This window comes from Atta cephalotes (genome assembly GCF_000143395.1).
Source record: "Atta cephalotes unplaced genomic scaffold scaffold00063, whole genome shotgun sequence".
Classification (NCBI taxonomy): Eukaryota; Metazoa; Arthropoda; class Insecta; order Hymenoptera; family Formicidae; genus Atta; species Atta cephalotes.
Window position 1 is genome coordinate 419,951 of NW_012130127.1, and position 15,434 is coordinate 435,384.

Consider the following 15,434-nt stretch of genomic DNA (forward strand, 5'->3'; position numbering starts at 1 on the left):
CGTACTACTACACACACACACACACACACACACACACACACACACACACACACACACACACACACACACACACACACACACACACACACACACACACACACACACATCAATTACTATTATGTAATTATTAATTGATAACACTGGGGAACACGAATTTTTTTGTCGAGTCAAAGGCAACTGTTTCTAATAGGTTTTTTTCTCGTAGAGTTCAAATCTAGAAATGAAAATAATTAATTGACTCTAGCCTTTAACAAAATGGGATCAAAGGTGCGCGTTTTTGATTCAACATGTATAGGAAAACAATCCTACAACTAGAATCTTCTAGTTGCAATATTATATTTATTTATGAATATTATTTCTAACAAGCATAAGTTAATTGGAGCACTCGATTTTCTATATGATTTTTATATATTAGGTGTGGGAAAAAGTTCGTGGCGTTTTTTTAATGCCATCTAATGGGAAAAACACCACGAACTTTTTCTCATTACCTAATATGATTTATATTATTTTTTCTATTTTATTATGATTTCTTAAACTTTGCCGCATTTAGTAAATGTTAATATTATTTCTCAATAAAATGCTTCAGGGCATTTATATTATGAAATCGCACAAATCTTTATCAAAAAAATATTCCAAATTAATGGCGTCTAATATTTCCATCTATAGCCTAAAAGAGCAAAGATTAAGATTATATTTTATCCCAACTAGAAAATTCTAGGAGCTAATGTTTTTTACAGATGTTGAAAAATGATTAAAAACATTTTTGCATTTTCGACTTCGTTTGTTTAAAAAATCAATTTAGTATTTTCAAGGCTCTATTCGTGTTTAGTGCACTCAAATTAGTAAAAAATATGTTTTAAAAATAATTGTAATGCCCTTAAAAATAATATAAAAATGATAAAATCTTGTTTCCCAGTATTATTTTTCTCATCAATTTTTACCTGCAGTAATTCGCAGAAAACATTTATACTACTAATAAGTAGTTTCATATTGTTAGAATATTTTATTTCCTGTTTTAATAATGTCAATATACGCTCTGAAATTGTATTGCTTTCATCATCTAAGACAGACTGAATGCAACCGGAACTCAACAAACGATCCAAGAAAGCCAACATTGATGTTATCATTCTTTCATTTTTATGACTCTCTTTGAATATATCTAATATTTTTTCACATAAATCCCTTAAACCCATCTCATCGATCTCTTGTAGATAAGTAAATAAAGAAACACTCGAATATTTTACCTGAGATAAGAGATAAAAAATAAGAAAGATATTTAGTTACAAATAGAAAATTTGTTATACAATTAATAAAATTATAAATCTTATTTTAAAAAATCGATCAACAATCTTGTTTCTTTATCAAGTAAATTAGCTTATGCACATAAATGCTTGAAAGATATTTTATATAAGATTATAGAGAGATTTCTATAATTTTTAATAAATATTAGATTTACCAATGACTCGCTTAAGCCGCCGACGCTAAATATAATTCCGCGTAACAAGTTCATTTTATACGGTGGAAAATTCAACATCTTAATAAATCGTGGAAACGTTGCAGATTCCATTCGCCATTCGATAGTTTCCTTACATTCATTATAAGGAAATATAGCTTTCAACTCATCATGATAGAGTATATTTGTAAGTGGCGGATCACTATAAAAAATGGCATCAATTAATCATAATTATCAAAAAATTTTGCCAATTAAAATTCTTCATGTTTTATTTCTTATGTTTTTATGAATAAAAAAATGATGGAAAATTTCAGTAGATATACTGACGTGTTTTTACCTGTATATAAGAGCACTGAATACAGTACCAGCCTGAGCTCGAATTCCATCTATCCTCTCAACAGCTTGTTGTGCGATACCACCAATAATACCAGTCATTAAGTCCTCATTCAGTACAGAGAATAGTTTTGCTTGCGATACTAGATTCGTCATTATCTGAATAATATAGAAATTTTAATTGCAATCAGTTTTGTGATGCATATTGATAAAATAATTTTCTGCAATGGAATACGTACGTGTAGTCCAATCATAGCTGCTTCTCTCACCCATGCGCCTATATCACCACGACTATCTATCGTATATTCTTTAAGAGCCAATAAATAACAATCGTATATATCTGGTACAAACGATTGCCATTTGTCTGAAGAAAAATTTATTTATTCATAGTAAATATCGTAAAGTGTTAAATGAATATATGATATTTGAATAAAGACTCACCAGCTTCATCAATTCCTAATGTTTGCAGTATCATTGTTAAAGAGTGCAAAGCTTCTTTTCTACTCTCCGCCCATTTCAATGTGTTCTTAGATATATGAGTGCATGTAATTAACGAATTTATGATATCTTTCACTCTTTCACGAATTACGAATAATGGAAAATGTCCTATAAAAAATAAAATTAATGAAATAGATGGAAATATCTTGGCACCTATAAATAGAATGCACTCTTGAACTTACCTATTGCTTGTGCAAATCCTATTCTAATAGACTGATTACTCGATTGTAAGGACTCCAAGTAACGATTAATTATAATACTTCGAGCATCATAATCAATATTCACATAATATTCTAGAAAAAAGTTTGTATGTGCTTCGGCTGCTTTTAACTTAACTATCGATACTTCGTGGCTCAAGCATTCTTCTAGTAATTTCTGCCAATCATCTGTATTATTGATAGATATTATAAATATACGCAAGTAATAGAACAAAAATAATTGTTTAAGAAGTAAAATTTATTTTAATTATTAATACGTACCTACAATATCTGTAAAATGAACAGGAAAATGAACAATAGAACATTTCTTTATTAGTGTGGAACAAGCTTGTTTCATTAATTCTCCTCCAAGACCTTTAAATTGTCCTCTATTTCTGATAGTGCGCACTATATCTTGTATATCAGTTACTGCTGTAGTTCCTGAAAAGCTCAAGCTTGTAATCTTTAAAAGATATTTATAGAAAAATTTATAGAAAAATATTATAGAATTTATAGATATTTAGAGAAAAATAAAAATTTTATATTTATAGAATATAAATATAAAATTTATAGAAAAATAAAAATTGTATATAGTTTTATATATTCTTACCAATAATACATCCAATTTTATCATTAAAATAATTGTATAACGCTTCGAGAATTTCTGCAGTGGCTAATACTGCACCGTGTCTAACATTTAAGTCGATAGAATTTAGCATATCTAACAAAGTCGGCAGTACTGTATTTATCATGTAATGTGCATCAGTTACTGTTAGATTAAAAAGCGACTGCAACAAATTGCTAATGATAGAACTGAAAATTGATAAATTTTGACATCATAAACATTTAACCCAGCGTCATTGAGGTGCTAAAATGTTAAATGTTACATAGATAATTTTAAGCTAATAGCTTTTACAAAATGATAATCTTTTAATGTATGTATGTATAATCTAATAAAGTAAACCACTAAGAATATATATAAAGCACTTTTATTTATACAACAAGTATAACAAGTATAACAAGAAATATGTTTAAAACTTTTCGGGTCATGACTCAGTCTCTATGACGTCGGGTTAATTAATATTATTATTGGAATTTGAACTTACTCTAGCTGAAAGCTCCCTAATTGCAGTATCCCAATGTGTAACCTTTTTTGCTACTAAATGATCTATTAAGGGCTTCGTATATTCTTCATATTGTGCGATTTGTACGCTAACGGATAGTATTATAAAAATCAACCAAGTAATAAGAAATGTCGAAATATTTATCGAATTCTTTACCTGATTTTGAGATATGTATGACTCCTTACGCCAACTTCAAAATAGTCAGCGACAGTCAGTATATCTATACCATGTGGAAAATTGCCTTGTCTGCCAACATTTTCTTGAAATGCGGCAGACGCCGCTCTCCTACAATTTATCTATCAGTGCACAACATATTACATAAATTACAAATACAATGCAAAATTAAATATGTATAAGTTTATGCACGAATTGTACCTCTCTATCGAAACATGTTACAACTAATAACATTGCGGCAATTTCTTTAACGTAACGTTCGAAAACATGCGGATCGTAGGCTCTTGGAAAAGACCAACATATATAGCAAGCGGCATCTCTGATCAAATAACCAATCGATCCATAAGCTCTAGGTTCGTCAAAAACTAAAGCTTGCAGAACCACAGGAATAACATCGCTTAGACGATGAGGTAACAATAAGCCACGCCTTCCTGAAATATGCACAATAAAAATATACAAGTGATGGAATAAAAATATATTGTTATATATTTGTAAACGCAAAAGAAATATACCAAGTTCCGCGAGTGCCAAACAACCACCATGCCACGCTGAATCTGATTCACGCCCAGAAAAGAGATTCAATACAAAACCAAGGACATCATCAGCTAAGTCTACCGGCAATCTCGCGGTTATTCTTCCAATACCTTTTGCTGCAGACCATCTATATCGTATTATAATATATTATAATATAATGTTAATTAATAATAATATATAATTATTATTATATTAACAAAACATATAACTACAATAATATATTAATTATTATAGTTAATCTAATTCTGTTTATATACAGATATATAAACAAGCTAAAATAAATAGGTACAATAATCCATTTTTTGACTTTTGTTTTTTATAATTTTCTCCAAAATGAATCTCTAAAAAACTTGTTTGCTTAGTTTATCATCCCTTATAAGTTTGATATTTAAATTTTGAACATTTTTGTGTTTCAATCACAGTTATTCCATTCTTCAAAAGAATAACTATGATTGACCAATTTCATTGATATTATAACTTCGACGTAAATCGAGATGTAAAATAATCATTAAAAATTGCATTTGTTTTATAAGATATTTAAAAATTTTGTGACTTATAAAATTGCTATTTTGAGTTTACATTAATAAATTTTGAAATTTTAGAAAGACTACTAAAAAATCGAAATTCTTGATTTTAAATAATCCTAAAAAATTGAAAATACATTTTAAAACAATTTTTGATAATTTTGAAAAGAAAATGATTAATTCTATATTTGTAGATATTATAAATAATGATAAGAGCCAAGGCTCGGCGAATGTTGCATATTTCGATCGATTTTCAGCTTGGTCCTGTCCTGTTTTGTTTATGATGTTTATACTTAATGTTATCTCCAATAAATGATTAATATATGTAATGACATCTATATACCTTATAGTAATTGCTTTATCCCGAAGACCTTGTATGAGTTGCTCTATTATATCTTCAATGGCTGGAGGAATCTCCTGATCTTCATTATCGTTTGAAATAGTTTTTTTAATACAAGTAATACTTTCAGTATTATCAATATCATTCGCTTTAACATTAGGTATGATATTTATCGGTCGACTCGTCTTCTGATAGCGCCAAGATGCTAATTTTGTTCTCAACAATATCAGACCTATTAAATATGTAAAAAATTTTGAACTTTTTATATTTTTCAATTTTTTTGTCAATTTACAAGAAATGGATTTGTGAAATTAAATATATCTGAGAGCTTTTAATACCTATACGCTGAACAACTTTTATTCCAAATTTTCTAATGAGATCTGCTGGATTGTCACTCAGTCGAAGTTTCAACATACTATCAAGAAGCATTTGACTGTATGGTTTAACATCTTCTCTGGCACTGTGCTTTAATATTGAGGCTATTACAGCCAGAGGTCCATGTCTCAAAGGATCATCTTCTATACACTAAAAAAATGTATAAGAAATACTTAAAAAATCTGCAACAAATAATAACGGCTACTTCCAATCACCAGAGGCATAGTAAAACTGGGACACTCAATATATACAGAGGGTCTCTGCATATAGTACGTATTAAAGCTGCTACTGTGGCTTTAGTATATGAAAACAAGTCAAAAATGTCTAATAAACATATGTCTAATTCTGATCAGTTTTAGAGTTACAGGATATTGAAGTAAAAAAACATGAATTATAGTAAATGTTGTTTAATATTTATTTTATTGTTCTGAATTCTAACTAGATCTTTCATTCGTTCCCAAAATCTAAACATTACATTAAGGATAACTTTCTGAACATTTCTCTAAGATTACTATCCTCATTGGATTAGAAGAGGCCAGAACGTTTTTATTAAATAGCCAGCAAATAGTCTCAACTTCACATTATTTTTTTGGATTCTTTTTGGAACGAATGAAAAATCTAGTCTATCAGAATAAGATTCAGAATGCAGAATTATGGCAAGTGATATTTAACGCTGTCCAATATCATCCACAAAACTCCAAATATTTGTCATCAAGTCTAACACAATTTATTAATTCGTGCTAAAAAATGTGTCAAAGTAGAAGGAGATTTTCGAACATTTTTTGTAAAGTATTAAATAGAATAATGAATAGAATAACAAACATTAAACAAAATTTACTATGTAATTCATGTTTTCTTACTTCAATATCCTGAAACTCCAAAATCATTTGAAATCAGACATGTTTACTAGATATTTTCAACTTGTTTTCAAATGTAGCCACTATAGCAGTTTTAGATATTATATGTAGAGTAACCCTGTATATATACATATCCTCCTTTAAAAAGAAATGTTACCTTTAAGCACCACATAATCATTTCTTCCAAGTATAACTTTTTGACATCAGATCTTGTTAAAAAATTTGCTATTAAAAATACAGCTGCCACAGCGCAAGCATCTTTTAACAGGCAATATAGTTTGCATACCTTTAAAATTCTGGAACATTATACAAAAGTAAAAACAATATATTTTCTCATCTTTCAATGAAACTTTGCTCCAATTTTCCTTTGATTAATAGCATCAATAAATACCTGACAATAATAGTTTGCTCTGGGTCTACATTCTCAGATGTCTCTAGACGAGATAGGGGAAATGGTATTTTTGAGATAATGGACAACCAGACAAGCAAAACATATCTTGTTTCCCATGTTTCCACATCATTTGAGTCTTGCTTCTCAAGCATTCTTAACACAGGCAAGAGGTCCACTACTTCGTGCGGGAGATAAGTAACGATTCTCTTGTACGTCTTCACGGACATGATAATAAATAGATACTTGAACGTATTGTGCTTGACGTTTTCCGGACAATCATCGTCCTTGATAATCGACAGCAGAGATTCTAGGATTTTCTCAAGATACGGATCTAAAAGCTGATGCTGATCCTGATATTGAGATAGAATAAAATTGAAACGATCCCTGTTCCGCTCTACAAGACTCGTCAACAAATCCGGTCGCCTTAGTTCCGTTATTAGTGCGGTCACCTCATCCACCTCCTTAAATGTGCTAAAGCCGCATCCCACCCTCTCCAGGTCCGCGCAATCGTTCAACACCATCATCTAAATCTTGTCGGGTCTACTATTTGCTTGTAACTCGCGTGAATCAAACCGCGTGATGAAACATTCGCCGTTGAGGTAACCATAACCATGCATGGATCAATTTTGACAGCTCCGGCTCATCAATGTCGCCAACATGATAGACAGCGTTACCAAAGCTACGATCCACAAATGTTTCGAAGCATTTTTTGATTGGTCAATCAATAAAATTCTTTCTTCCGATTGGTCAATCAAAAGCTTCGAAGCATTTGTAACGTCAAGTGGACCGCAGCCTAAGTTAGAAGATTTTCCCTAGATTTGGGGGATTTTCATCTCCACCAAAAATTTTTTTGAAAGAACAAAAAGTTTAGGGGAACTTTCAATAGATTTTTTTAGGATAAAAATACAAAGATTAAAGCGGGGAGCACAGACCGCGTAACACCATAGACTTATAAAATAGACGGAGCATTTATACGAGAGAAGTTAAAGACAACACTAAAGGGCAGCTCTACTCCAGACATAGTTATTTCTCTCTTTTACAATGAGCAGTGGGAGACCAATCAGCTTGATCGTAAGGCTACAATTCTCGTCGATCTTCATTGCTCTCGGCCAGCTTGCTTCGGCGACCAATCAATTCACCATTAGAAAAGAAGAGAATTACTCTACAATTATTTCTTTCTCTTTTTATCAAGTCTTCAACTTCTCTCATATGAATGCTCCGTCTATTTTATAAGTCTATGCATAACACAGACATAATGCCCGTATTCATAGTCAGATCTTGTACTTAAGGCTTCCTTAAATTTATCTTTAGATGCTCAGCATCCAATGAAATAATTCGTAGAGTATCTAAAGATAAAGTTAAGGAAGCCTTAAATATAAGACCTGATGAATACGAGTATAAGAAATTGAATCAATGGCTGCATTCAGCAGAACACAATAGTTTTACAACCGTTTTATGATTCTCTGCTGAGATAAAACCATTCCTCTTGATCTAAAAGTATAACCCAATCAGCGCGAAGAAAACTTCCACAATTGCAAAATAATCGTTCTGTTGAAAGCAGAACGCAGCCAATCATAGTTCTTTATTTTATAGAAAGGAAGAAAACGAAGGACTTCGATTGGTACATTTTCTTAGGCATTACATGTTATGCATTATGCAAGAGTACTACTCTTACTCATCCATTACTGCTACTGCCATTGTAGACCGCACATAATGCATGGTTTACAATGGTTTTACAATGGGCAGTAATAATTGATTAACGAGTAGGCGTAGAAATCGAGCAATCATAATTGATTATTTTTCTCATATTCAACTATGATTGATTGATTTCTATGTCTACTCTTTAAATTACTGTTACTTCATTGTAAACCAGGCATAACAGTAATCTTAAAAATATCTTTTCATGTGCAACACGCTGCGGCAGCAAAAATGTCACGTGATGCAAATTCTTCATAATTGCTTCCGCTGCATTTGCTACGCATAAAAAGAAAAAACGGCAACAGCATATGTATTAAAGTTTAATTTCAAATATCTTTTATTTGCTCAGCTCGAAAATTAATATAGAAAACTTAAAAAGATAAAACTTGTGATTAGATGGCAAAATTGTTAATGCAGTTATAATTTGGACAATTATCATTTCAGATAATTCAAATTCATTTCAGATTATTTAAAATTTAAAATATTCTCGTCACTTCAAATCTTAATAAAAATGTACTCATTGCAAATATTGCAGACTTTTTCGACTTCGAATTCTTTTCTTCTCGTTATTTATTCGGTTGAACTGCAATGAGATGCGGCAAAATATATTTTGCATCGGAAGTGCGTCATCTCATGTAAAATTTTTAATAGCAACGAAGTACTGCCGCGTATGAAAAGTTAGTTTAAGATGTAAACTTAAGCTGAATAAATTTACTGCTATTTCTATTTCCGTTAGAGTACGTAAATCTAAAATAGTATCCTGATTGGCTCATCGACTTAAGTTCACGTCTTAGACAATGGTATTTTACGTTTGTCTTTATGACAGAAAAATAAATGTGATTGGATAATTTTCTTTATGCATATATTAGATGTAGTAAAAAAAAATCCATTATTTTTGCATGAAATTGAATGGAAAAATAATGGATTTCTTTTTAGTACACCTAATATTTATGCGGCTATGCAAGTTTGTGTGGAATGATCCTTACGTTACTGTTACGACAGCCCTTAAGGCTTAAAAATCTATTGTAGATCCGGGCTAATTGATTATTTTTTTATGATTTAGGGTATATCCACACAAATTGCACAGCCGCATAAACATATTATATACATAAAGAAAATTATCCAATGACTTTCACATTTATAATGAAATCAAAGATGATACACAAGCAAGACTTACGTTCATTTCAGCCTAGTAGCAAACCATCAGCAGAGATTAAAATTGAGATTGCATTCATTATGATATGATCATCTTTAACTTTTCAAAATTTCTACGAAGTTCAACTTGTGTATTTGATTTCATTATAAATGTGAAAGTCAGAGATATCTTGTTACTGGCAATTTTAATTCCCGTGTATAGAAAAAAGTTACTACGATATATCTGCGATATAGCGCGGCAGAGTATTCTGCTGCAGATGCTTAAGGTCCTTTATTAAATCTTAGATATGTTTCTTCTTTTGAAATTGACAATGGATGCTCAAGGGTTCTTCCTTTTATCTGATTAATTTACTTAGTGTACTATTAATTTTTTGATCTACAATTTTTTGATTTACATTGTTCACTTCGGTCTAACGGCAAGCTATCATAGAGATTGCAATTGAGTTGCATTCTGTTATTCACTATGAGAAAATAAAAAATTTACGTTACAAATACTTTACAAAACCTTAAAAATAATTTTTAATCATAGGGAAAAGTTTGATTGGTGATTGAAAACAGAATCCCCTACATTAACTTAACTTCGACGAATATATCTCTCTGGTTAAACGCTATCAAGGATCATTCATGAAACTTGCTAACGCTATCGCGCTATTGGCTCCAAGAACAGCGTTGGTAGTGTTTGCGTCCATAGCACAAATAACCTTCTCGAACACACCCTTTGTAGCGCTAAATAGCGCGAATAGCGTGTCCCTGAACGCATCTTTAACATCGTAGGTTTTAATCATGTAGTAAAATGGCGCTTCACTGTTCGCACTTCGCATTACTAACCACAAACTACATTCCACAAAATAAAAATAAAACTATAAAATAAGTAGATATATCGGTATACTAAGCAGAGTATACTCAGCTAGTTATAAATAAAAACTCCTGAGCGATGTGACAAATTTCCTAACCTAACAATATATTTAGATAGGCTATAATTTAATTTACTTATTTTATTTATATTATTTTTACGCTTCAATAAATACGCTTTCAATAAATAACATTTTCGAGTCTGAACGTTTATTATTTTTATGAATTTAAAGCTGCTGTCGTAGCTATCGCACATGAAATAATGAAATCATACATGGTATACCACTATAAAGGCCTACTGGACAATAAGAAGGTATATAAATGAAAAAGGCAATTTTTAAGGTAATTTCGTTTCAATTTATTCTTCATCTTTTTTTAATCTTTAGAACTAGAAAAAGACGAAGAATAAGGCTGGAATCAGACGCATTGAAGATTGAAGATTGAAATTTGACCAATGAAGACAAAGGAATTTTAGTTCTCATAGTTTTAATTGATCAAATTTCAATCTTTCAATCTGCAATCTCAATCTTCAATGCGTAGTCTAATTCCGACCTAAGTGAATCGAGATTAAAGTTCTAAAATCTACATTGGTGAAGACAATGAAGACAAAGGAATTTTAGTTCTCATAATTTTAATTGGTCAAATTTCAATCTTTCAATCTTCAATCTCAATCTTCAATGCGTAGTCTAATTCAGACCTAAGTGAATCGAGATTAAAGTTCTAAAATCTACATTGGTGGAAATGGACACTAATGATCTAATTATGCAATATCACTGTATCGTATTTCATTTGAAATGGATTTTTAGAATTCTAACGTATATAATACATTTTATAATACGGTATATAATATTTTATACGGTATTATGTGTAGGAAATGCCAATCTGCCCTGCCTCCACATGAGGCGACTGTCGCCATCTATCGACGCTCGCAAAGGCGCGTCTTAATCATCTGAAATAGGCGCTTATTCGCACTATACCTATACCACACTATTCGTAGTGTTCGTAGCGCTTCGCTCGTATTCGCTCGGTCTCGGTTCGTCGCGTAGGTTGCGTATAAATCGTATATAGAAAAGGTTTATCCCTTATCCTTGACTCCGTAAGTGTGTCGCGGCCAAGTTGTCTCCTGCTGTGATCGTCACCACGCTCTCGTCAACTCTCGTGTGCCCTCGGACCGATCAAAAGGAAGTCATCCAGCCGACCAATCAGTCGCTGGAGTTAATCGTGCCTCCGTCACGTATCTCCGTCGCGCTCTAACCTCAATTGTATCTCTGCGTCCATCACGCTTCCTCTTCTCTTTAACGCCCTGCCCCTCCATCCTTTTGACGCGCTCCTCTCTTTCTCCTCCTCCTCCTCTTCCTCCTCCGTCGTCGCTGCCCTCTTCCTGTCGCGCGTACGTTCCGCGCCGTTTGTCTCTTCCTCTCCCGCCCTCTCTCTTTCTTTCTCTTTCTCCCTCCCTCCCTTCCATTTAGAATCGACTTAGTGCAAATTTACGTGTGTGTACTACGGACAGCATCGGACATCCAGGATGCAAGCCATCAAGTGCGTGGTCGTCGGCGACGGGTACGTAACACGCGGTGAGCCACACATCCGGGCTCGGGCACGACGAGGACGCGACGGGGACGTTTATTCCCGGGACGCGAACCAAACTCTTACCTGCTTTCACCTCCTCTATCGACCTCCTTCCCGTTTTCCTGGAGCGCGAGCGTGATGGCCTCGTCTCGCCAGCGAAGCTCTACCACGCCCGTATGCGGGCCTCACGATACGACGTTGACGTGTTCGCGAGGACGTGACATTTTTCTCTGTGCCACGGTTGATGACCGATGACGAAAGACAGCGCGGCAGATCAATTTGTTAGCTCAGTCTAGAAGAAAAGACCTGTTCCTATTGTTGTGATTGAAAAATCATTCTGCGCAATGATTCATCTAACAAGATGTTTCCTGAGAAATAAACTTATTCTTATATTTGTATTTATTTATACCAGCCAGTAGAGCAATGGATACTATGCATATTAATTGCTATATTTCTGTTCTCTAGTGCGGTAGGTAAAACATGCTTATTAATAAGCTACACCACCAATGCATTTCCTGGGGAATATATTCCAACGGTATTCGACAACTATTCTGCGAATGTGATGGTCGATGGAAAGCCAATTAATCTTGGCTTGTGGGACACAGCGGGACAAGAGGATTATGACAGACTACGGCCATTGTCTTATCCACAAACTGATGTCTTTCTCATCTGCTTTTCATTGGTGAACCCGGCAAGTTTTGAAAATGTGCGTGCCAAATGGTATCCAGAAGTACGTCATCACTGTCCTGCTACTCCAATTATTCTAGTTGGCACTAAACTAGATCTGCGTGAGGACAAGGAGACTATCGAACGTTTGAAAGACAAAAAACTAGCTCCCATTACTTATCCTCAGGTTTGTTTTCATTATTTCTATATATTGATACAAAATTTATAAAGTTAAAATTTATAAAGTATACATTTGGATTAAAATTATATGTGTATATTATAGAGTAGAGAGAAAGAAAGAAAGAGTGAGATAGTTAAAAAGTTACATTTTGACTGTATAACAAATACATTGCAAGTTAATACAAATATTAAGATGATTGCACAATACAATAACAATTTCAATCAATATAATAAATATTGTTATAAATATCTAGAGAATGTTATTAAAAAGCTTTTGCAATACCGTGTAGATATGACGAACACTAATGTCATGTTATTTAGTGGAAATTTGAATTGCACATGTGCAGTTTGACTTTCCACTAAATAACGTAACTTTAATGTTTACCATATCTGAAAACATGATATTGCAAAAACTCTATTATTTCAAAATGTGTCTCATTCATAACAGGGTTTAGCAATGGCAAAGGAGATCGGTGCTGTAAAATATTTGGAATGCTCCGCTTTGACACAAAAAGGCTTGAAGACTGTGTTTGACGAAGCGATACGCGCTGTACTGTGCCCGGTTCTGCAAGTGAAGCCAAAGCGCAGATGTTTCCTTCTATAATATTAAATGTATCCCTCTTTGCACGTTGGTACTGGAATGTGCTAAAAGTGTCTCATCTCATCTCCAATGTACCAAGCACTAATCGAATCAATCGGGTAAATTATCGACTATTTGGAACCCCAGTTGTACCAGCCTATATCAGCTTAGAGGCTGCAATCATCTACCAGCATAAGCGCACAAATGTCAGTTCGGTATAAATTTCCAGCGAGCAAAACAAAAGAGGGTTCACAAAGGAGAATCGTGAATTTGAGATATAAATTCGTTTTTATGTGGTCTCTACCACATTTTAAATGAAAATATAAATTAATTATTGAAGTTTACTGCTGTCTATGCGAGCCAAATTTCCAGTTTAGACAGTTTAATCACATTATAGGGCTATAAATGCAAATTGACTGGATGTTCTAAGCAAAAGGAGTGTAAAAGAAGCCAAAATAACTGAACTAACTACTGTACAGTATACTAGAAGAAGTACGTTATTAATATTACAATTAATTAATAATTATATAATGAATGGGTAAAAGAAAAAATATTACTATATAATTGTCCAAACATTGACTGTATACTGATCAGTTTAATCAAAGAGGAAAACCATTTTATGCTATTCGCTATTGTACATTTTAGATAGGACACGTATAGTTAATGTATTTAAAATGAAGGAAAAAAGAGAAAACAGTAGTTTTCCTTATAAAAAAATTTCAATATGCATCAAGATATAAATTCAGAGAGAAAGAAGAGAGAATATTTTTTAGAGATATGTGTGTAGAATATATGGCAAACCTCTTTGGAAGATATTCATATAGATGTCATTATAAATGTGAATAACGATAATGCCATGCATATATACATTTCTCCAAGTACTTAGAGCAACCATAAGTATTTTTTTTATTCCAAGCATTCAACACAATATGTTATCAAAAGCTTTAATAAAGCTTCGACAGAATCGTGTTTTCTTTCGCAAAGAGATTAATCTTTGAAAAACACTGGTCTGTTATGTTCGTAAAAATCTTAGGTTTATTTGAGAAATTGTATATAAAAATCTAATTGAAGGTGTTAGATGCGTAATCAAATGCCATTCAATGTTCACTGTGCACGTCCTATATTTAATTCTGTTCACATATGCAATAGTTTAAAAATAGTTTCGCTTCGAAGACGAGTTCAATTTTGAAATGAGATAATTAACCAATAGATACGCAAAAAATAAAAAAAACTGATAACTATATTTTCCGAAGTGGAATCGGTAGCGCAGCGGCCGCATAATATGGCTTCCTTCTTCCACTAAATTGGTTAACATTAAATGTTACATACCGTAATTTAAGAGAGAAAAAAATAGCTAACTGTACAAGAGTTTTAGATGTATGTGATATAAGTATAAATGTCAAATTGCGAGTTTAACAGTTTCTCTGCTTCGTATTGTTTCACTTGCAAGTGATGATTTTCTGGCGCGATGATAATAATCTGTGATTAGCGCACAATTCATCACATTCTTTCTCACAGAGAATTATGTGATCATCAGGTCGAAATTAAAAGAAAAAGAGTGTAATGTTGCATTTAAAGGAATAGAATATGACTATCGAAGCAGAGGACGCGCGAATATATCATGTATGCGAGAAAGCGAGAGAGCTATTGTATGGAAGAAAGAACGAATGCGAGAAGTACGAGTATGTAAGTATGAGAGAAAATCTGCTATGATATAATAACTGTGTACATAAATGCTGAACTTCGAATGTATTCTTTCTTATTATTACGTATAATGTATGATTTTGTACATTGTACGTGGTAATATGAACCATATACATATATACATATATATAATAAAAATAAATATATATATATATATATATATATATATATATATATATATATATATATACATATAGTCATANATACGTAAAACTTAACTTTTAAAAACG

General features: G+C 32.5%; 2 protein-coding genes across 2 annotated transcripts in view; one reads left to right on the plus strand and one right to left on the minus strand.

The window, feature by feature from the left end:
* LOC105623713 (tubulin-specific chaperone D) overlaps positions 1–7,324 on the minus strand; it is a 7,891-nt gene extending 567 nt beyond the window's left edge. Inside the window, exons 1-16 of the mRNA XM_012205096.1 lie at positions 6,801–7,324; positions 6,567–6,705; positions 5,516–5,702; positions 5,181–5,409; positions 4,292–4,440; positions 3,981–4,210; positions 3,762–3,901; positions 3,588–3,693; positions 3,092–3,269; positions 2,764–2,922; positions 2,467–2,670; positions 2,228–2,392; positions 2,026–2,150; positions 1,791–1,945; positions 1,457–1,655; positions 942–1,244 (exon numbers count right to left, since the gene is read on the minus strand). Of these exons, the coding sequence (XP_012060486.1) occupies positions 942–1,244; positions 1,457–1,655; positions 1,791–1,945; positions 2,026–2,150; positions 2,228–2,392; positions 2,467–2,670; positions 2,764–2,922; positions 3,092–3,269; positions 3,588–3,693; positions 3,762–3,901; positions 3,981–4,210; positions 4,292–4,440; positions 5,181–5,409; positions 5,516–5,702; positions 6,567–6,705; positions 6,801–7,324 (3,192 nt within the window). The remainder of the gene's footprint in view (positions 1–941; positions 1,245–1,456; positions 1,656–1,790; positions 1,946–2,025; positions 2,151–2,227; positions 2,393–2,466; positions 2,671–2,763; positions 2,923–3,091; positions 3,270–3,587; positions 3,694–3,761; positions 3,902–3,980; positions 4,211–4,291; positions 4,441–5,180; positions 5,410–5,515; positions 5,703–6,566; positions 6,706–6,800) is intronic.
* Positions 7,325–12,030: 4,706 nt separating this feature from the next.
* On the plus strand, positions 12,031–13,524 carry LOC105623714 (ras-related protein Rac1). Its single transcript, XM_012205097.1, has 3 exons — positions 12,031–12,065; positions 12,540–12,927; positions 13,369–13,524. The coding sequence occupies exons 1-3, from the start codon at positions 12,031–12,033 to the stop codon at positions 13,522–13,524; spliced, it is 579 nt and encodes a 192-aa protein (XP_012060487.1).
* The last annotated feature ends 1,910 nt before the right edge of the window (positions 13,525–15,434 follow it).

What these genes read in the sequence shown, in the direction of transcription:
- LOC105623714 (XM_012205097.1), top strand. Translation starts at nt 12,031, where the DNA reads ATGCAAGCCATCAAGTGCGTGGTCGTCGGCGACGG. An exon ending in TGCGTGGTCGTCGGCGACGG is followed by an intron (nt 12,066 to 12,539) that starts GTACGTAACACG and finishes TCTGTTCTCTAG; the next exon opens with TGCGGTAGGTAAAACATGCT. An exon ending in CTCCCATTACTTATCCTCAG is followed by an intron (nt 12,928 to 13,368) that starts GTTTGTTTTCAT and finishes CATTCATAACAG; the next exon opens with GGTTTAGCAATGGCAAAGGA.